Source organism: Gymnodraco acuticeps, unplaced genomic scaffold, assembly GCF_902827175.1.
Source record: "Gymnodraco acuticeps unplaced genomic scaffold, fGymAcu1.1, whole genome shotgun sequence".
Lineage (NCBI taxonomy): Eukaryota > Metazoa > Chordata > Actinopteri > Perciformes > Bathydraconidae > Gymnodraco > Gymnodraco acuticeps.
In genome coordinates, this window is record NW_022991896.1 from 402,503 (window position 1) to 424,659 (window position 22,157).

General features: G+C 42.8%; 1 protein-coding gene across 2 annotated transcripts; it reads right to left on the reverse strand.

The window, feature by feature from the left end:
• Window positions 1-1,828: 1,828 nt before the first annotated feature.
• ppp1r16a (protein phosphatase 1, regulatory subunit 16A) lies at window positions 1,829-20,316 on the reverse strand. Of its 2 annotated transcripts, none has more exons than XM_034200077.1 (11): window positions 20,200-20,316; window positions 10,876-11,865; window positions 10,259-10,330; window positions 8,307-8,452; window positions 7,483-7,586; window positions 7,131-7,255; window positions 4,179-4,304; window positions 4,019-4,094; window positions 3,657-3,786; window positions 3,396-3,558; window positions 1,829-2,847 (listed from the first exon to the last, which is right to left on the reverse strand). In XM_034200077.1, exons 2-11 carry the CDS (start codon window positions 11,119-11,121, stop codon window positions 2,344-2,346), a joined length of 1,692 nt encoding a protein of 563 aa, XP_034055968.1. In that variant the 5' UTR covers window positions 11,122-11,865; window positions 20,200-20,316; the 3' UTR covers window positions 1,829-2,343. The 2 variants fall into 2 exon arrangements, with proteins under 2 accessions (XP_034055968.1, XP_034055969.1); XM_034200078.1 differs by lacking the exon at window positions 20,200-20,316 and adding an exon at window positions 16,863-16,973 and having other exon boundaries at window positions 2,344-2,847.
• Window positions 20,317-22,157: the final 1,841 nt, after the last annotated feature.

The following is a 22,157-nucleotide window of genomic DNA, read 5'->3' on the forward strand; positions in this document are numbered from 1 at the left end:
TGAAGTGTCTCAGGGACACAACGACATGCTGACTGCAGTGGGGTTTGAACCTGTGACCCCCTGATCCGAACACCTACGGACACCCCACAGAGCCACACGCCTCCACAGGCACTGCCTGGGGCCCAAACTACTTTAGAACATTAAGAAAAAAATGTTTAAGTAACCAATGTGATATCTGGGGCCCAAAATCCCTTGCGGCGCCCCTGTGTACATGTGATACTTTTAAGTGTAGGGAAGGGTTTATTACGTACATCATGTGCTTCCCTACGCAGGTGGATCAGGACGGAGCGCGACATTCGAGATGAGCTGAAAGTGAGTGACCACATGATGTAAGAGGAAGAGGAAAAGTCTTTGTGCATAACACTTTTACATTTTCACCACGAGAGGGAGACATCGCTCACTTCATGTCAACAAGACAGTCAGTTCCCTCAACACACGTGTCAAACTCAAGGCCCGGGGGCCAAATCAGGTCCTTGGTGGATTTAATTTCGGCCCGCAGGATAATGTTTAATTGCCATTAGATCTGGCCCGCACACCTTCACTCCATCCTGAGGGTCTCCTCCGCTCAGAGCCTGAGCCCAAACATTGATGACCTTGCACCCAAGATGAGATGCCAAGTATCTGAACTAGCATCACCGAGCAGCACACTGAGCTCAATGGATGTTTCCTTCTGCACTTTTTCTCACGACAACAGGGCATGTTTGGTTTTGGAGGGAAATAGTTTTGTTGAAGCTGTTGTTGGCCTGTGGGAAAATGTACTCATAAGAAATGACTCTGGAAAAGCTGCAGATAGAGCCGTAAGAAATGAATGCAGCTGATTATTTAATGTTGTTTTTATGTGCAATAATTTAAGCTTTGTTAGTTCCAGGTTTAATATGTGCAATAAGTTCATTTCAATACGTCTTGCAATAAACATTGAACCAGTCTGGCCCTCGACTAGTACCGTTTATTTTATTTTGGCCCACTGTGTATTTGAGTTTGACAACAAGTTAAATTAAGCGTAATGTGTAAAGGTCCCCAAAACATCATGTGTCTTCATAAACGTGTATATCTAAACCAGACAAACACATCAACCAAGATGTATTAAAATGACCTCTTGCAGAAAAGACAAAAACATTAATGAAAACTTTTTTTTTTTTTTTTTTTAATGTCGTTTTTTTTCTTAACAGGGCTCAGTAAAATCACGAGCAAAACTGAATTGCAACACAGAAATGAGAGTGCATTGACCGCACGTCACGTAGGAGTTCATATCGGACAGATCATTTGATCCCACTGCTCATCAACTCTATGTGGGACTTTGTGCAAGCATTGCAAACCTAAATCAAATCTGCCACCTAAGGAAGGCACCAACCTGTGAAATAAATGACAAGTTCACTTGGTTTGACAACTTCAATTATATATAATTTCTCTAAATATCTTGCTTTCAAACTTTTATCTTAAAAAAAAAAAAAATGGAACTGTACACCGTCAGCCATATTCAGTATTAGATAATAAATAATGTGATTCCATTCAGAGGGTAGAAAAATAGAAATACTGACAGAAAAATAGAAGTGATTATGATGGATCCACTGATCTCAATATAAGCATTTATGATCGCTAATTATTTTAAATAAAAAACACTTCAATTACGAATCGCACCGTTACACATGTAGGCTTTTCTGTGCACTGGAAAAGTAACAAAAAAAAACAATCAAGGAAATGTCTTCATCTTTCTGTAAATGAACATTTAGAGGAGCTATACTGTATACTGAAACTATCATGACCAAGCAATCTCTCATGCACAAAGCAATCTCTGGCTCGTAATGGAAATGCATGCAAATCTGGATCAGAAAAGAAAACATCTTAATTTGAAACAAGTAATCTTGAACTGAATTTCATTCATCTGAAATGTTATTGTGTAGTAAACGATAAATAAAGTAATAAACAAAAGGCAGAATAAAGCAATTATTTGGTTGTGATTGAAAAACTGGGATCCGTCGTTTTTCTTTTAGTGTCTCACGTACACCTGACATCCGGAGGGAGCCACAGGGAATGTTAGGACCTTTAGTGGAGGGTGTGTATCGTGTTAAAAAACGATAAGCAAATGGGAAATAAGCACAAGGATTGCCCCTCAGTCACTGAAATGCTGCGTGGATCAAACCCTCATTGGCATGTGGCCTTAACTCAGTCTTTAAGGATTTTTTTGTCTGTTCTGAAAGCTTTTTTGCCACTTTGGAGTGTATAACGCCGGCTTATTTACTCTGCAGGTAGTGTGTGTGTGTGTGTGTGTGTGTGTGTGTGTGTGTGTGTGTGTGTGTGTGTGTGTGTGTGTGTGTGTGTGTGTGTGTGTGTGTGTGTGTGTGTCTACATGAGTCCACAGCAGGGCTCCTTATTGTTAGACTGCTCCTCCTCAGGCGCTCTGAGTTTCAGAAGGGGAGGGTCTCCGCTGGCGGGGGTGAAGTACACCTGGCTGGGGGAGGTGAGCTCCTCTGCAGGGGGGGGGGCGGTCTGGACCTCATGCTGTGCCTGAGGGGGGGTCAGCTCCGCGGCAGGCTCCTCCTCCAGGGCAGGGGGCAGCGGGGGTTGAGGGGCTGGGTACTTGTTGAGCTTGGCGGCGGCTCGCTGGCGCTTCAGGTCGGCCAGCGTTTGGTGAGATTTCTCCCGAGTCATACTGTCCGCCCCCTCCCCCTCCGAGGGGCTGAGCTGGTAGGAGGCGCTGCGGTCCATCAGACCTCCTCCACTCCACACCTCTCCGGGGACAGAGGACGCCGGAGACAAAGACGTCCCTCCGTTACCCAGGCTGGACACAACGCTCCTGTCTGCAGACTCCAGCTCCTCTAGGCGGGACGTGGCTCCGACACCAGCGACCTGGAGCAGCAGAGAGAACATTGAAGACAATCAGCTTCAACTAGTTGTGCAAAAGTGAGACAGCAACCATGAGACAAACGAACACAGACCCATGTCGCCCAAATTGTCAGCATTGTGAACACTGGTCCTCTTTATTTGTTTAGTTTAATACTTTATCTACCTTAGTGTCCTTAAGTGAAGAAAACAAGAAAACGTTCACCCCGTTTTCTTGTTCACCCCTGAACCGGAGTTTGGTAGTAGTCATACCCCCATGCTAGAACTCTTTGAAAATGTAAGAATAAACAGTAAGAACTAGACAAGACATTATTGATTGACTAAATTGTCGTGTTTTTTTGGACTTGTTTTGTTTTAGTTTTGTGTACCTTGTACGGCGACCTTGAGAGCCGCCTTTATAAATAAAATGTATTATTATGTTTCTTTTTCCTAACAGTTACAACCAGCTTGTTAAGAAGTTTAATCGGCTTCATCTAGCGATGTACAAGTTAGACTGAAACCACGACACAGGCCTCCTCAGCGTCATGTCAGCCTGTCTCCTGCCTCTCTCTCACCATGGTGGCATGCCGGTGCAGCTCGTTGTCCGTCTGTCTGTCCTCGTCCTCGTCCTGAGACTCCGGCTGTCGGCCGCGCTCCTGCCACACCATGGCCTCTTTGTGGTGCTCGCGCCGGTACAGACTGGAGCGCTCGTTCACACTGACGCGACGTACCACCTTGCTGTACAGACAAACGAGAGAGAGGGGGACATATAGGTTTAACTGCTCCAACTTCATGTGTACTTTCTTCCCCCTCTGGTCTGTAATGCTCCCTCTCACCCTCTGCTGCCGGTGCTCGAGGCTCGTCTCTGCAGCGTTCCTTTCTGTCGGTCCTGGCTCTTCATGATGGCTTCATGTTTGTGTTTCAGGTCCATCAGTTTGGCTCTGACCTCTTCATCCATACACACATCTGAAACGCCAGTAGAAGCAAAGGTTAGACACATGGAAGGAAATATGCTAACAAGAATCAACAGGCCTTTAAGAAATGTATCAGGATAACTAGTTCCTATTTTAGCCCAGGCAGTTTATACCAAATTCTAGCAGGGTGATTGTTGCTTTTTAAGTAACTGCATAGCCTGGGTGCCACTGGAATTACAATCAGATGAAAGCTATTATGGCTTTTTTGCCATAAATGATCTTACCCAGAGGCGTCTCGTCCAGCACAGACTTTGTATTTAAACTGGCTCCATGTGCCACCAACAGTTCCACCATCTGGATCTATGGATCACATAGAAACATAGAAATGGTTCATTTAAGAAAAGTGGAAGGGTTTTATCCTCTGACGTGTGACGCAGCACTCACTTGTCCCCAGCAGGAGGCGGCGTGCAGCGGCGTCCAGCCGTCAGAGTCCCTCGCCTCCATCTGAGCTCTGTGCTCCACCAGCAGCTCCGCCACGGACACGTAGCCGTTAGCCGACGCTATGTGGAGCTGGAAGAGAAGTCCGTTTAACATAGGGAGAAGCACTTACAGTCTAGATTTCTATGGCCGAAAAAAAACCTGATGTAAAATGAAATGTCCAAATGCATTCAGAAAAAGCTACAACACACATTTCCTTTGTTCTGCTGATTTAGAACTTCTCTGTTCACACATCCGTGACTAATAATAGGAACCTGTTTCGATATTGAATTGTAACCTTGAGAGGGAGCACTTCAGACTTCTGAGAAACTAAAAGCACAGCCAAGATCAAGGATGGGCAACTTGGATGGTGGTGGGGGCCACAGAATGTATTTACTGTCCACCAGGGGGCCGCAGATTCACTTGGAACACGCACACAAGAATTCCATGTATTGTATGTAATTATTAACAAATTAAGTCTGACATCTTCATTGACATTTTACAATCTCTCAGGGAACATCCTCTAAGAAGCTCACTAAACAAATATCAGTTCACAGAAATGTTATTTAATGTTTACGAGTGGCATGTTTGTATTGAACAGGTTATTAAACAGTGGAATAAAACTATTTTAAACTATTGGAAAGCACGGAAAATGTGTGTGCATTGAGATTAACCATTAAGATGACTTAACCATGAAGTCATGAACACTACCCCAGACATTAGTTGTCTAACTTGAACCTAAGACACTTGTAGCCTCTGCTGACGCACAATAAGGGGAATGTCAACACAGACCCCTGTCAGCCCGCACTCTGCTGTTCCTCAGCGCCGCTCCCCCTCCCGCTGACATTATGAATGAAAGGCGTAGCAATCATAGATAACACGGCAGGGTCCGTGACAGTTGGTTTTCATCTGATTTCAAATAAACAAAGTCTTGGTTTTTAGAATATTAAACTTGTTTCGCCAAATTCAGATGATAAAAACAACCTTTAAGCTTGTAAAGGCATAATTACAAGCGCAGTGTTTCCCCTAGGATGGAGTCATAGCAGCGGTGCTAAGGCACGTGGGCCCAGCATAATGTGAGCGCGGAGCACGTGGAATTTTTTAGTGTGTGCACGTGCGAAGTGCGCCCCGCCAATTTGTACCTATGTGTCTGCCAGCACAAGAAAGGCTCTTGAGGCCTAGTACCAGGGCCGGTTCTAGACAATTTGCTGCCCTACGCGAGATTTTATATATAAAGAATAAATGAAAAATCTCTACAAAAGACGAATACACTAGAAAAACAGAAACTTATTGACATACGTCAAAATGGCTTCAAATGTATTCAGTATTGTATGATTTTTTTGAACATTTTAAAGTAAAATGCTTCAATCTGGTGCACTTTGAGCACACAATTACTAGAGACCTGATCTAGGGGGTGGGGGTACAACTCTAAAAACACCCATATGAAAAAGATCGGTTTACATTTTAATAATCAAATAAGTATGCGAACATAAACAATGACCTTCCATAGCCAATAACAAATAAATGTAACTTTTTTTTGTTTTTTTGTTCATGCATCTCTTATTTTACCTAGTTAACATTTATTTATTTATGCATATTTTTGTATCTCTCCAACTTTAAACGATATTTTTGGTTTACTGTCCTATAGTATACATTGGAATGATTTCAAACCTGTTTTTATTTATCCTAATAATTATAAAGGAGTGCCTTGGAAATATGTGTTTACATAATTTAGTCAAAACGTTTGAGACCCACTGAGATAACTTAGACTAAAAATGTATATCTAAACACTCGGAGAGTCCTTTACCTCACTGAGCCTCTCAGTCTGACAGGAGAGCTCTCCTCCACCCTGGTTGGAGAAACATCTACTTCTTATATCCGTTAGTGCAGCTAGCACCAGATTCTAATAACAACAGCGCCGGTACCGGTGAGCCCTCTCTCTCTCTCCCTCCGTCTCTCGCTCGCACTTTGGCTGTGAGCTGCGGGCGCCTGATAAGCCAACACCCCCCACTTTCATCACTCACTTTTCATTTGCCCATCGTACAGGGCAAATGAAAAGTGCAACCGGGGTGAAAAGGGTGTTACATTTACTTAATTATGAATGTTGTTACATCAAGGCCAAAAATTAGGATGAGCCCCAACGGTCAAAAATGTTTTTCCCCCCCCCCGATCTGGCGCCCCCTAGGCGACTGCCAAAAATCGGCCCTGCCTAGTACATACAGTGGCAATGTCTCAAGATTTAGCAAAAATACACCTTTATTGAACATACAGTAACACAAATACTACAAATCCACATAAACAATCAAAAATGAAAAAGATTGATTATTTTTTAAATGTTTTTTTTAAAGTTAAAGTTTTTGGGTACCTGGCTGGCGCCCCGTAGCAGCGGCGCGCATATTTCAGCAGCGGCGCTGCGCCGCCACGATTTGTATATAGGGGAAACACTGAAGCGGTAACTTAACGTCACAGCAGGCATAACAACAGCCGGTGTTTCTTGTGAGGGTTTCCCCGGGAAACAAACAATACACACAAACGCTTCACAGATTATTTTTGCAGTATTTGGCTGCCGAACGAAATCATGTACGCAGCTCGCGACGTAACTAGGAGTCCGGACCGCCATCCCTGGCCTAGATGAACTAAAGCAAGTCGGGAAAGCTATGTTTGTGTTTTCACTGTTTGCTTTTGGACTCAAAACACAAGGTGGATATAGTCCTCCGCAGCCACAACTGTAAACTAATGAGGCCACTCTTTGGACATTCTCTCGTGCTCTCCTTGCAAAGCAATTTCCCCGAGAGGGTAATACATATTTCACTCATTCACCTAATTCTGTAACACTAAAAACATATAGATAGCTTTCAAACTAAATGGCACAGCCCTATAAAAATCCCTGGCCTAATTTCTAATGTCCCTCTGACTCACCAGTGTTGTTCCGTTAGCATCCTGTGCGTTTAAGTCCGCTCCGTTCTGAACCAGAGCCTGAATGTCAGCCAGCATGGCTTTCTCTTTAGCCCCCCGGCATTCATCTATGCGGTCCTGAGTTATCCCTACACACACACACACACACACACAACGATTCATGTTAGCATACACACATTAACAGCCTGTTTATTATAGAGCGCTAACTGGTTTCCAATGGGAGCGACAAATAAGGAAGATGTGTTATCTTGTTAGAACATTTTTTTCAAGAGAAAGAATCCATTATGCTTTTTATAAATGTTATTGCAAACAGCACCAATGCGTGAGAGTGCAAAAACAGATTTATTTTACTGACCCTGTTCAGCCATGACCATCTCCAGCAGCTCGAGCGTGGCCTCATCCTCACAGAGGTCATAGGGCATGTTGCCATCTGCATTGACAGCCAGCAGGTCAGCCCCACTACACACACACACACACACACACACACACACACACACACACACACACACACACACACACACACACACACACACACACACACACACACACACACACACACACACACACACACACACACACACACACACACACACACACACACACACACACACACACACACACACACACACACACACACACACACCACACACACACACACACACACACACACACACACACACACACACACACACACACACACACACACACACACACACACACACACACACACACACACACACACACACACACACACACACACACACACACACACACACACACACACACACACACACGATTAGTGCCACACTGTGACACACCCAGATGTACTCACGAACATTCCTACACATGCAAAGTGTTTTGAAAGGCAAAGTGCAGCCATGATGCATCGTTTATGTAGATCAGTCCCTCGCAAAGAATTCCGTTTATATTCTGGACTAGAAATTGTATAATTAAAGCAGAATTTATCCTAATATAGTTGTTGGAAAACTCAATAATATATCAGTTTGGGGACATTACGTTTTGAAAACCTTTCCATTTAAATATGCAAATGAGGCATTTCCCTTTTAAATGTGTGCTTATTTGCTTAGATCTTTGTTCACTGCGCTGACAGCAGGACAATCGTTTTGAATGGTCCAAAAGAAGCTGAAATATGGGGTTGATATTGATGGGGGAACTCACGCCTGGATGAGCAGCTGCACCAGGCCGGTGTGTCCACAGGTGGCAGCAGCGTGCAGCGGCGTCCACAGCTCACTGTCACACGCATTCACACAGCCACCAGCGTCCAGCAGGCACTGCACGATCTCCACAAAGTCATCGATGCAGCACTGAGGGAAAATACATCCGAATACACAGACGGCAAAGTGTTAGAGAAAGGGATATCTATGCATTATTATTTATGAGAACTAATACACTTGCTTGAGTCAAATGTGCATGCGTGGCCCAGCCCTCTGCTCTGTAAACACTGACGCTTTCCAAGGGGAAGAGCAGAGGCGACTGCTTTTATAAAGAGTTCTCTGTGCGCACAAATACCACCCTCGTGAATTTATGGCAGAATGTGTTTAGAGCAAAACAAGAAGGGAGAGAAGGTTTCTTAGAGATTTTAAAGTATGTGTTTCAAGGTCCTGACAAACTAAACACAGGACGCTAATGATGGTTACTTCTCAATCTGACTGCTATGTTCAGGAAAGGAATGTAAGCCTTCAAAAACAGAGGATTACACTAAAATGGTGGAAATGAATAAGAGTGTGTTTTTGTAAACTGACTGAGGATAGGTTATGGTTCAGACGAAACAACGGCAAACTCAGACCAGAGCTGTGACTGCATGAGACGCACACACACCAGAGTTCCCGTTAGAATATTTTTTCGCCGGTCAACATGTCCGTTAAAGTTGAAATCTTCCGGACAAAATGAGAATGAGAATGCCTGTCAAAGGTCTTTGTTATTTATTGAGCTTTAAAACAAATTGATATGATTCGATATTAAACAAACTAATCATAGCAGATTAACTACATTATTCAAAAGTGTACTTATAATAACACGGGAATAATAAACGGAGCGCTCTCCCTCTCCTGTCAGCCCGTCAGTATCATGCAGCTCGCGGATCAGTAATGAGTGACCCGACAGTAAAACTAAACGTATCTATAACTAGTTCAGGTAGTTTGAGAGGTCATTAAAATAGCTACGTGTGATATTCTAACCTGAAGTGTGTGTTTTGTCCGCTCACTGCTGCATGTGATCATGCAGAGCTGCGTGTCGACTCGTCAGCAGCAGCTGATCTCTCTCTCCCGTCAGATTAGACTCGCGTTTATGTCCATATCGATCAGATCCAGCTAGTTCTAGCTAATGATAGGACTACCTGCTTATTAAAAGACACCTAAACAATAAGTGTCGCTATGCAACCGGGTGAGGCCACAAAGTATAGCGCAGCATTATGCATTTGTTTACATGCCCACCGGAACCTCGAGGCATTACCAACAGATCAACGCACAATCAACCCATCCAGGACATCTCTTTCTCCACATTCAGTGTTAGACATTAGAATTGACTATTCTTGTCTATCACATAAATGGCGCAAGTTGCGCAACTGATGTGGTATTGCGCTAAAAGGAAATTATTTTGAACGGACACTTTGACCGGAGAGATTTAGATTTGCCGGTCTTCAGCATATTTTACCGGTCATAGTCCGGTAATTACCGGCTAACGGGAACTCTGACACACACACAGCTCAACAATGTGACCTGCCTCGTTAAGTGAAGTCATAAGGTGTAAAAGTAGGTAACATCACCGAGAACAAATCATCGCTAATTTGAGCTCCACAGGTTTTAATGTACCAGTGTAAAGAATCTCCTCACTATCACTATAACACAACGGATAGCAATAACCCAACTGAAGACCATAAACCAATCCTAAGAAAGGGTAAAAATCAAGAATAATATGCAAGATAGTCTTTGGAGTTTGTGCTAGTTTAAGCACCTTGGTCATAGATGGCTGATGCTACGCTATGACAGAGCAGTCTGTGTTTGAGGGGCGGGACGATGGTGGAATTGGTCGTGTTTGCAGGCGGGAGGCCAGTGAGGGATCATGTCCTCCCTGCACAGGTGACACAACTAGGTGTAAACGTGTGTGTGTACCTGATGTAGGGCCGTCAGTCCATCCTCGTTGACCAGATCAGGGCTGACGCCGTTGTTTAGCAGCTCCCTCACGAAAACACACACACACACACACACACACACACACACACACACACACACACACACACACACACACACACACACACACACACACACACACACACACACACACACACACACACACACACACACACACACACACACACACACACACACACACACACACACACACACACACACACACACACACACACACACACACACACACACACACACACACACACACACACACACACACACACAGACACACACACACACACACACACACACACACACACACACACACACACACACACACACACACACACACACACACACACACACACACACACACACACACACACACACACACACACACACACACACAGATAATTGCTTTATGTCTCAGAAAAGATAGTACCAAATACTTTTAGCTTTCTAGGGTCATAGGACATGTATTGGCATCTTCTGAGTGTTCTTGACTTTCCTCACATATTCAAGCTTTACTTTTAGTTCATGTATTGTGTTGTTTAAGCTTCTAGCATCTATTTCTCTCTGAGTGTGTGTTGGTACCGACCCTCCTCCACGTCGTTGCGTGCAGCAGCATCCAGCAGCGTGATGGACTGGGGGAATGTGACTTTTATCGTGCGCGCCTTCTTCTTATCCGCTTTGGCTCTCGACCCTCGCGTTGAGTCCTTCTCCATCTGCGCCCATCCCTTCAGCTGCTGAACGCGACGCTTCTGGGCGTGTTTCAGGCGCTCGGTGGCTCCCAGACGCCCGACTGTGGCCATCTCACTCAGCAGCTCCCCGTGCTCTGCTGCCATGCCACACCACCACAAGCTGTCCCGGTGTCTTCTCCTCTTAGGTTCTCTTAGTCCAAAAGGATGTCAAACATAAACGTTTCTTAAATGTCTTCTTTACCTACGTCTTGCCCCTTAAGGAGGCCCTTCTGTAAGGCCAACCAGGCCTACGTTAGGGCCAGTGGGAGACAGAAACCGCAGCTTATCTGTAAAAAATAAGGAGCAAATTTCACAAATATCCAGAGTGATGAAACGACTTGTGTTGTGCAATCAGGTGGAAGATATCTCCCTGATTTCAGAAGGAAGCAACATGTTGTGGTAATGTCTCTTCCTCATCTTTCACATAACTCTTATCGTGCCTTGGGAAATCAAAGAGAGAAACATCCAGGATTTGGGCTGTAAGGAACCGTCAGTCCTCCCGTCCATAGCAACTGTGGGGAACTTGGCCACTGAAGGGAAGAGATGGAGAGATGTTGCTAGAAAGGAATAGATGCCTTATTTGAGCTTTTAATCCAAAGTGAGGGTGACTGTGTCCAAGATATTGATCCAAGTGTTTGAGAATCCATAGTGAGAATATGACGAACAACAAATCCACAAAACCGGAAGTACTGAGGAGCTTAAGCTATGATTCAAGTCCAACTTTAGCTAATGCTGTGGCAGTATCCCGTGTGGGTGAGTGGAGACTTTTCCAACTTGTTGTTGTGTACGTTTTCTCTTCAGGGATTCAGGCGAGGTTTCAATGATTCGTCCCTCAACGTCATTGTCTGCCTGTAGAGCGGGAGAGAGGAGAAAAATGTATTGTGAGTGCTGCGTTACAGTATAATGTTTGCACACTGCTCTCCTCATCCTGTTATCTTTAACCCCTGAGCTCCTTCCAGCGACTCCCTCCTCTCCCGGAGGAAACCTGAGACGGTGGGACGCTTTTCATTAATGATTGACACATCCTGCAGCCCGATACACACGACGCCGCCATTAGCATAAATGCGGAGTAAAAACCGAGAGAGGAACGTGGTCGAGAAGCAGGTAAATAGATCAGATGTGAGCGTGGAGTTATAACTCAGGTGACCGCACTCATTACTTTTCTTTAACGTCCCAGATGAGTTACACGACTCACACACACACTCACACACACACACACACACACACATTAATGCTCTTTCCAGGCTATTCATTCATAATTTAGGCCTGGCCTGTGAGCGCTGAGAGGAAGGTCAACTAGACTGACAAGACACCAGTCCTGGGCCACGGAGACACGCCAACACGCAGCCACAGGAAACGCACCAAGAGGCATTTATAATAACCAGGTTCAAGTTAAACTAACTAGTTGATTTAATACATCACATGTCACTTGTTAGACGCTTTTATCCAAAGTGACTTTCATACTCAATCCTGTGGGCAATCCCCACAGGAGCAGTTTGGGGTGAAGTGTCTCAGGGACACAACGACATGCTGACTGCAGTGGGGTTTGAACCTGTGATCTACGGACAACCCACTGCGCCACACGCCTCCAATTGATATCCAAATGAGGTGAAAGAAGTGCTGTCAATTGGTATTAAAAAATGGATGTATAATTGTGTTGATCGCCATAACGCTATATACTGTATAAATAATTGTATTTTGGGGGAAAAAAAAGACATTTGGTGTTTTAATAAAGAAATGCACGAGAAACTGGTAAGAGACATCTAGAGGGTTTTAAGTTGGATTACAACAACTCAGATTTCTGAATTAATGGCATGAATTGTGACAATGAGCTAAAGCATCACAAGGAAATACGTAAGATAACTCAAGTGTACTGCTCGGAAAATAAACACCAGGTCACAGTCATTCTCACAACCTAGAAAGAAACTGGATTATAATTGATATACAACGCAATTATTAAAAAGCAGTACTATAATATATGACTATACTATTAGGGAAGGACAAACATGTAGTCCCTGCAGCATCACTAGCACAAAGTCTGAATTATAGAGGGTTGAATCTGGACGTATATAAGGTGTTTATATATATTTAGAGAGAGACCTACCAGTCACTGTTTCCGTTGAGACAACTTCCTAGCCACTCAAATAGTTCCTGTTTAAAGGCGGACAGACGTTTGTCATTTGTTCCTTTGCTCTGCCGTTCTTCTATTCTTAGGACATCTCACCTCTCACCCTTTGTCACGAGATACAATACAAGGATTTCCTTAGATTGAGGTAATAAGCTTAACTCTCCCCATAGACTGCTGAACACGGCACACATAATTCATTCAGACACGAACACGTTACGCACGGGATCAAACATCATGAATGATGAATGTTAGGCTTGTTTATAATGCCAATTATCCACTTCTTTCTTCCTTTAACCCGTCCTCCTCCTAAAGGGAAAAGTCCATGTTGTGTTAAAAGGTCAACAGGAAACTAACAAACCCTTTGTAGCATTTTTCGAGCTTTAAGAGCGAGACGAAGGTAACTTCACGTCACTATGGACTGACGGCTTCAGGCCGGGTAATATTGCACTTTATTAGCGTGATTGCACCGTACAGTTGACATTACATATCATTTATACTAATTATTGAGGTAGTATTTTTTTTAACTGATTAAACCGTATTTATTGGAATGTGGTCTGGCAGGTGCCGGTCGGGTCCTCGGCTCCGCCTGGAAAGATAGGGGAGTTAGCGAGAGCGCCGAGAGGAGTTACGCTGGTGTGACAGCGGTTGAGAGTAATCAGGGTGATGTGGTTGATGTGTGCACCTGGTGTCCCGTGTTGTCTCCCCCCCCCTCACCTGTGTCTTGTTAGTATGTGTGTATTTAGGTGCCGTTTCCTTGTAACTGGGTGTGTGTGAGATCCTTGTGGCTGCAGGATGTGTGCAAGGGGAACAGCAGGATTGAGGCTGTGAACTTTGTGCACATGAGTTTAATAAATGCCCACGTCGGTTTATATTTGTGGACGTTCTGCCTCTGCCTCCTTGCTTGGTCGGGCTGCTCAACGGTCAGTCTCACAAAGAGGAGAAAGGATGAGAGGAAAAGGGAAAATCTCTGCAGGATTGTAACTGCTGTGTTAGCGGGATAATACCATACAGCGGTGACCATCAACAGGCGGCCCGCGGCGGTGTGCGTTGGAGCTACAAACTTGTTCCGAAATAAGGTCCCATGAGTCCCACTGGAAGGGGAGGGACTTCGCCTCTCTATTAGCGTGAAGAGTCTGCTTTATGCGCTCCGCAGTAGCCCCCGCTGCGAGGCTCCGGCGACTTGACAGTACATGAGCGTGCTCCACTAGCACCCCCCCCCCCACCCCCCCGGTCAACAACTTCAAAATGCAGGGCTATATATAGAAATCGCTGGCCCCCGAAAGTGTGTCTAGGAATAATTTTGGCCCTTGGACAAATGTAGTTGGTGATCCCTCTCCATACACAATCTAACAGATCAGTGGAATATAGATCCCATGTTGGTGTTGTGTGGCTCACAAAAGAAACTACAGAATACATTCTCATACGGCAGGATTTGACTCATATTTCAGATGACTCGTGTAAAGGAGTGGTGAAAAAACGACACACATCCACTTAATTCACCTGTTGCTCGCGTTAGGCTTTTAGTTTGATGGCCTTACACCGACCTGCTTCGCCTCATTTGGATTTGTACTGTAAGAAGTGATGAAAGTTTGCTTTCTTCATCCAAAATAATGTCACTGTGTTAAAAGTAGCTTTGAGACATTGTGAGTCCAATTGTCTCCATGTTGTATTTATGTAGTGCCAACCACGGCTCCTGTGAACATAACAATTAAACCGGTTTACAGTGCTTCCACCCTGACCCCGAGCACAGTGACTCACCTGACTCAAGGCCACTTAGTGCTGCACGGACACACAGAAACCCTCTAACATCTGGGAAGGGATTCTTTAGGAGGTTAATCACAATGCTACTACTTTGTGTAATGTCAGAACAGAGATATTTAAGTGTTCCTAAATAGAGTTATAAAGACACGTTTAACCCTTAGAGTGAGAAGTTGTTTACATACAACTTCCACTTTCTGGCCCATGTTGAAACTAAAGCATCAGGATATTCTAAAAGACAGCAAAATCCCAAAAAAGGTATTTTCGATCCGTCAATGGACCTAGCTTTGCTCCAAATATAAATAAACAATCTAAATCTCACCCACACTCAAGCGTCTGCGTTTAGATGTGTCTGTCATTAGAATACACCTAGGCATTGGGATATGTATTTTTAAATCCTCTGGAGCAGAGAGGAGCCGTGGATTATTGTTATTGATGAATGCATCTGTTTCTCAGGGTCAGTAACACTAAACTCACAACTTCAAATGAAAGCGTTTAGTTTATTTAATAAAAGAGCACATGCTCAATGTGAACAGTGACAGTAGATATAGATTAGTTGCAATTTGGTGTAATATATATCAGTGATTCCCACAGCATGTTTATACTTTGGGGGGCCCCCAAAGTATAATGGCTCCCCCCAAAGTATAATGGCTCCCCCCAAAGTATAATGGCTCCCCCCAAAGTATAATGGCTCCCCCCAAAGTATCATTTGTGTGTTTTTTGTTTTTTTGACTCAGTGAGCACTCATTTGCATTTGCATTGGTGGCAATGAGTGCTCAGTGAGTCAAAACAACTTAAAAAACCATAAATTATACTTTGGGGGGAGCCATTATACTTTTTTTGACAAGCCGCGACGGATCCACTGCTCAAACAGGCTGTGCCGTCTGTGCAACCATTATTCACCAGTTTGTATATAGTTAAAATAAAGTTATCCGGTGATTGACGATCAGATACCAGTGTGGAGTTTTCTGTCTTCAATTTGATATAGATCATGTTCTTTGTTGGTTTGTGAGGATGTTCATACACACTTGGTAAGATGTGTGTGTGAAAGAAGACCAGTGACTGCTCTCAGCTGTTTAACACTTAAAGACCGAGACACCATCACCAGTGGTAGGTTGTCTGAAGTGCAGTGTTACTATGAAAATTCACTAGAATGCAGGAATTGAGAAAAAAAATCTCAACATTTTTCACGGGGGGGGGGTCGAGAACGCCCCGAGTCGTTCCCCCAAAGTATATTTCATTTCTGCTGGAATCACTGTATATATATATTCATTATTTGTTGTAAACGCGCCCCTCCGAGACGATGGTAGGGGAAGCACTGGGCTGATCATCTGTCTTGGCAGAGCGAGCCAGACAACACAAATCTCGGCCAAAGCCAATCAGTGCAGGCATCGAGGGAATGAAGCCGCGGCTCAGACAGTACGATGTGCGTGGCTCGAAGAACACAGAAACCATCTGTCACGTCCATCATGAAGAATCATATTGCTCCTTTACAAACCTGGAATAAGACGCACTCTCTTTGCTTTCCACACAAGTTTGGATGTGACAAAAAGCTATGTTTTACACCAAGAGAGCAACAGTAGCTGCACAATCATTATTAACAACCTCGCTGACCTCCCACATGTATGTACAAATACATAATGAGAACAAATGGTTACTTCAAGTGAAAAAAGACATGATTATCCTGCCCAAAACAGCTCTCCAAAGTATCCCAAGAAATCATCCAATTATGCTTTAAATGGCATCATTTTGTTACTTTCCACTCTGACACTGATGTGGCATAAAAGCTCATTCTACACCAACAACTTTATCATTAACAAACCAACTGACATAATGCATACATTTACATGCCCATACTTAACTATAACACATGGTAACTTTGAGTGAAACTGATTAAATCAACTCAAGACGATAAATGCAGCCATTTCTTCTCAATATTTCTCTAATGTTGTGATCTTACCTCATCTCTCTGTGCACACTCCTAAAGGTCTGCACACTCACAGGTCGGCTGAGACACTGGAGGCTAAGCTAGCATTTCACGAGCTTCCGTTGATTTAGTCCCGTATAAAATAAGCTCCAGCTCAAATGCAGAATGGGGAATTTGTTGGTGGCTAAACTGTGTAAGAGCCTTGTGATCCTGAGTCAGGGCGAGGCCAGACGGACGGGGAAAGACCAGGTGAGATCACTCGTAGTGTACAAAACTAAACAGTTTGTGTTTTTGAAAAATATCCCTACATCAATTTGACAGTTGTCGGATTTTTCCACCTAATGACCGAACAGGAAAGGCTGAGAGGAACACAACCTTCATTCAACAGCTGCAATGAATAGACCAGTATGAACACACACGCACATACATTCATCAGGTGGGTGGTACCTCAGTGTAAAAGCTTGTGACTGAACTTAGTAGTACGGATACCGAGCTAAAACTCTGCTCAGAATTCAATCTGGATACAAAGGAATGACATTGCTCAGCTGTTGACTGAAACACACAAAGCTGAGTCGATGCAGCGCGATCATTCGGGAAGCATCCCGCGACCTACACTCTGAACCAATCCTGAACCAATGCCAAGTCAACATGCCTGCGTCATATTCAGAGGGGTTTATCTGCTGCTGTGCTAATATGATCCTGGTCTAAATCATTCCCAAAAGTCTTTCTCCGATCATCATGAATGACGCTTAAAACACTTCAAAGTAGCTGGAATCACTTTGACTGATTTCTGAAAAATGTCTAAATGTCTGCATCAAAAGAAAGGACACATTTCTTTAGAGAAACATCATAAAAAGTTCATCACACGGTCCCCCTGCATCGTGTTTCCTACCGGGTCATTCCTGTACTTTGCTACCACAATAGCAAGCTTGCAGCATTTCCAGAAAACTACAATCAACGAGTGTTTATAAAAGAATCCTTTATGGCTTTAAACGGTCAGAATTGGGGATTTCAGCTCTGGAGATCATGTTAGTAAGATACAGGCACTACGTTTTGGTTTTAAGTGCATGAATTGGTAAATGCGATAGAACTATATGAATATTACACACAATCAAATGACGGTTGCCATAAAAAGGGAAACTACTCTTTCATTTTCCTATTCCCTCTGATGGGTCAAAGCATTTGAAGAATCCACCTCGGTCTGTGGGCGATGGGCGTCTCTTAACTATAATGAACATTTAACAGAAACCGTTAAACGAAACTAAACAGTTAAACTAAGGAATCTGCCCTTGAGTTGCAGCCCTCGGGGAAAGACTGCGGGTCAATGAGTGCCACACTAAATGGGGAGGGGGTTGCACTTGAGGAGAAGTGTGCACACGTTAAGTCCTGTCATGTGCAATGGGTTGCTCCATATAATCACATATAATGCCACAGAGGAAGGAGAGAGTTTTATGGAGGTATAGAGGAGAAATGTAGACAAAGAGTTGCTGCTTTTTCTGGAGAACAGGATATAGAATGAGAGGGCTGGAGGAGGAGGAGGAGGAGGAGGAGGAGGAGGAGGAGGAGGAGGAGGAGGAGGAAGGAGGTGCAGATTCAAACACACACACGTGGTGCTAAAGAATTGCCTCAGTACGAAAATGCTGAGAAAAATGAGAATGTAAAATAATGTACGAGAGAATAGAAATGCAACAGAGTTTGACCTTTAAATAACTGCAGGGGTCATTCAACTTGTCTTGAAGAAAATAACTATATTAGGACGAGACCACTTCTAATGCTTAACTAGTGACACACCGGGCGCTACAGTATCTTGTAAAGTGCTTTTTGAAGTTGAGATAACCTAGTGTTCCAGTACTGGAGGATGCACAGCGCACTCTGTACTCAAGATCAAAGAGGTTAAAGTCCACTGTAGTAAAAGTAAGAAAGAATCTTTTCTACATCTCTGTGTGTGTGTGTGTGTGTGTGTGTGTGTGTGTGTGTGTGTGTGTGTGTGTGTGTGTGTGTGTGTGTGTGTGTGTGTGTGTGTGTGTGTGTGTGTGTGGTGTGTGTGTGTGTGTGTGTGTGTGTCAGTCAAGGGGCCTAGCTGCTAATCCTGCCCTATATTGTGAAATATTGGACCATACATTACATTCCAAGGACATGCTATTGAAGAAGTACTTTGACCACACGTCTGAATACTTGTGAGTTAGGTTAGACAAAGAATACATGACTGTTTTTAGGGTAATAAGTCAGTGATGTTGTGTTTAAGTTAAATGGTCAGTGAACTATAGAAGATCCTGCATAAAGTTATCATTAATCTGCATTTTCGTTGGAATAAATCCATTATGTCACTCAACATTGAGTTTACTGTCATACATGGCACAGAAAAGCAGTACACCCGACTCATGGGACTCAAAATCATAAAACTCACCATCAAACACTTTTTTATTTTAATGATCTCCGGTAGTGTTCACTTTCTTGCAACCAACATGTGTGTGTAGTATAAAAAACTAATTTGGTGCAACAGATCCTGCTAAATATAGCTTAAGAGCTAAACAACTTCAATTGTTAAGATATTTGGACCGTAGATTTAACCAAGGAGGATAATTATGATGTCCTTCTAACTGTTATCTACAATTAAAGGGAAATCCTGATGAGTTGATATGAAATTCCCCTAAAGTATATAACATCCCCCCCCCATTAATTTTGTATATAAATCACTATAACAGCAGGACTGCAGCCCTGCATGACATAGGAGCCATTTGACTGAACTATGAGCTGCAGCTTGTGCTATAACAGTCAACATGCCAGCCCATGCACCTGATAGTATAGACTTTGCACTTACCGCCCTGTCATAAAGCTGTGATATAATATAGGCTAATATGAATCAGAAAACTACCATATAAGTATTCATTTATACTCACTTTCATTGGCTATAAAAAGGCTTTGAAAGCAACAACACCAGTGTGTACTTGTTGTCACTGTGCAGGATTAACGGTGGCTGCAGATTAGCTCATTTCCCTTCATGTCCGGGCTCAACAGGTGGCGAATTCGACAGGTAACAAGCGGTTAATGAATAAAGCTACCTGGTTCATTTATCGACTCCAGCGCGGATACAAGTAAACACAGGAGGGTGTATCCTAACGTAGTGACTTTATATGACTAAACATGGTGAAAACACTGTTAAAGCAGCATTAAAGTCGGCTAGCTCTGATGTCATGCTAACATCACTTTAGCCTCAGGTTAGCTCACCTTTCCGAAACACGACGCACACAAGGTGCATTACAAGGTGCGTCAAATAAAGAAAACGACTAACTTTGGCGAACACAAGTTAAAGTGAGAACAGTGGAGAGGTATATCGATGGGACATTATATTACATAAAGTGGATCCTACCTGTTGGCTGGGAGTGGTGTCTCCTGTGAAACTGACTCAGCTGCTGCTCCAGCCCTCAGGGGGAATGCTTCACCATAACAACCGGACCTGCGCGCTCTCCTCCCGGGTATCCCTCCGCCGGGGGGCGCCACAGCCTGGAGGACTTTATTCTCATGTATTAAACACACACACATCAGAGAATTTGTGGAGAGATTGGAATACAATTAAATTAAAAGGTATTTATATAAAATTACAAGTGCTATAAGTAAGAGAATAGGCCTATATAAATACAATATAAAAACATAAACATCATTATAAAAGATCGGATTTGTATTCATTTACATTAGTAATAATTGGGCAATAATCTTTACTTTTGCATCGACCCTGCAATTACGTATGTATTCATTTATTTATAACTGTACTGTACAGTCCAACCAATATATTTATACTATTTGAACATTTGAACACATTTAATCATGAATCTTGATTTACATTATTATTATTTCTACACGTTTGTTATACAGTACACATCATTTTGTAAACTTTATTTTTCAATTTCCATTGCTTTTATATATTGTAGTATAATGCATATACTTAAAATGCTTTTTTTTTTAATGTCGATGTATATATATATATCTTTTAAAATTGGGGCAACATTAACTTTACACAATTTTCCTGCAGATATCCATAACAATTTTTAAATAATGTCTTAATCAGGCACAGATAAGAACAACAAGTCAACGAAATGGAGCAAAGACTTAAGAAATAAGGGGTACAAATTAAATTGAATTCACGTAACATATCTCTGATTAATCTTAAGGAAAATGCTATATAAAATTGTGAAAATGGTGTGACAACACTGACCTTTATCCTAATTCTTACAGGTAAGTGCACAGTGCAAACGCCCCTCGCCTTCTTTATTAAGCAGAATATAAAGGGGTGTGTTTGTGAGCATAAGTATAGGTTATACAGCTAATAGTGTGCTTATGCTTTGTAAAACATGAATGCACTTCCCCTATTTCACAACAAACTAGGGTGTGTTTGCCCTCTGGACAACACAAGCCTGAACACATGATCCTTTAACAAACCATAATTAAATATCAATTGAACAAAGCCACCAACCTTAAAGTTGTCTGGCTGGTTTTCTATATAAAAAGGAACCGGCTGATAATACTAACAGAAACCCAGTGGTGATCTGCTGACCCCTGCAGTGAACTGATCACCATCGCAGCAGTGACTCCGCAGAGACGCAATAAAGAAACAGATTGGGAACATGAGCTACTGTAAATCCTCTGTTGTGACAACAGCAAAAAGTCAAACATGGACATTTTTTGACCAACTTGTGCATTATTGTGTTGGTTTTAAGTGCTCAGATTTTAAGACATCCCTCTTCAAGACGTCTGCATTCCCTGCAAGAGGATATAATGATACAGCATTCAAAAGTGACATAAGATTGATTGATTGATTGATTGATTGATTGAAAAGTTTATTAACAGCTTGTATATTGGGTACAGTACAGTACAGCTCAAAACATACAATTGTTAAGGGGATGCAGACCAGAGAAAGACTTTCGTCTTGTTTACATCAGGGTCCCCCATTTCCAATTCATCATATCATTTAAGACATATAAGACATATTTGACATACTATAAGACATATTTGACATACGTAGAGCTATACAAATATAAGCTTTCAACAAAAACTGTGTCAAGGGTCATCTCCAGAATTTGATTTATTAGAACTTGTTTTTTCTAAAGAAATAGTCCCTTGGAGAAATGTTGATTTTGTTCTGTGGTTTATCCAGATACAATACAAACACTATGAACAACACATCTTGTTAACGCTTAATTTTAGTGTTGGTTCTTTAGTCAAAAAGTGAAGTTAGAGCATTGTTTTGACCATGTATGATATTGCTGTTTAATTTGTAAAATAATGCCACTTTTCCACACTCTTAAGTACATCCAATACACTTTGGTTGCA

What these genes read in the sequence shown, in the direction of transcription:
- ppp1r16a (XM_034200077.1), bottom strand. Translation starts at nt 11,121, where the DNA reads ATGGCAGCAGAGCACGGGGAGCTGCTGAGTGAGATGGCCACAGTCGGG. An exon ending in CCGCCTCCTGCTGGGGACAA is followed by an intron (nt 4,095 to 4,178) that starts GTGAGTGCTGCG and finishes TGTGATCCATAG; the next exon opens with ATCCAGATGGTGGAACTGTT. An exon ending in TCGAGCACCGGCAGCAGAGG is followed by an intron (nt 3,559 to 3,656) that starts GTGAGAGGGAGC and finishes TTGTCTGTACAG; the next exon opens with CAAGGTGGTACGTCGCGTCA.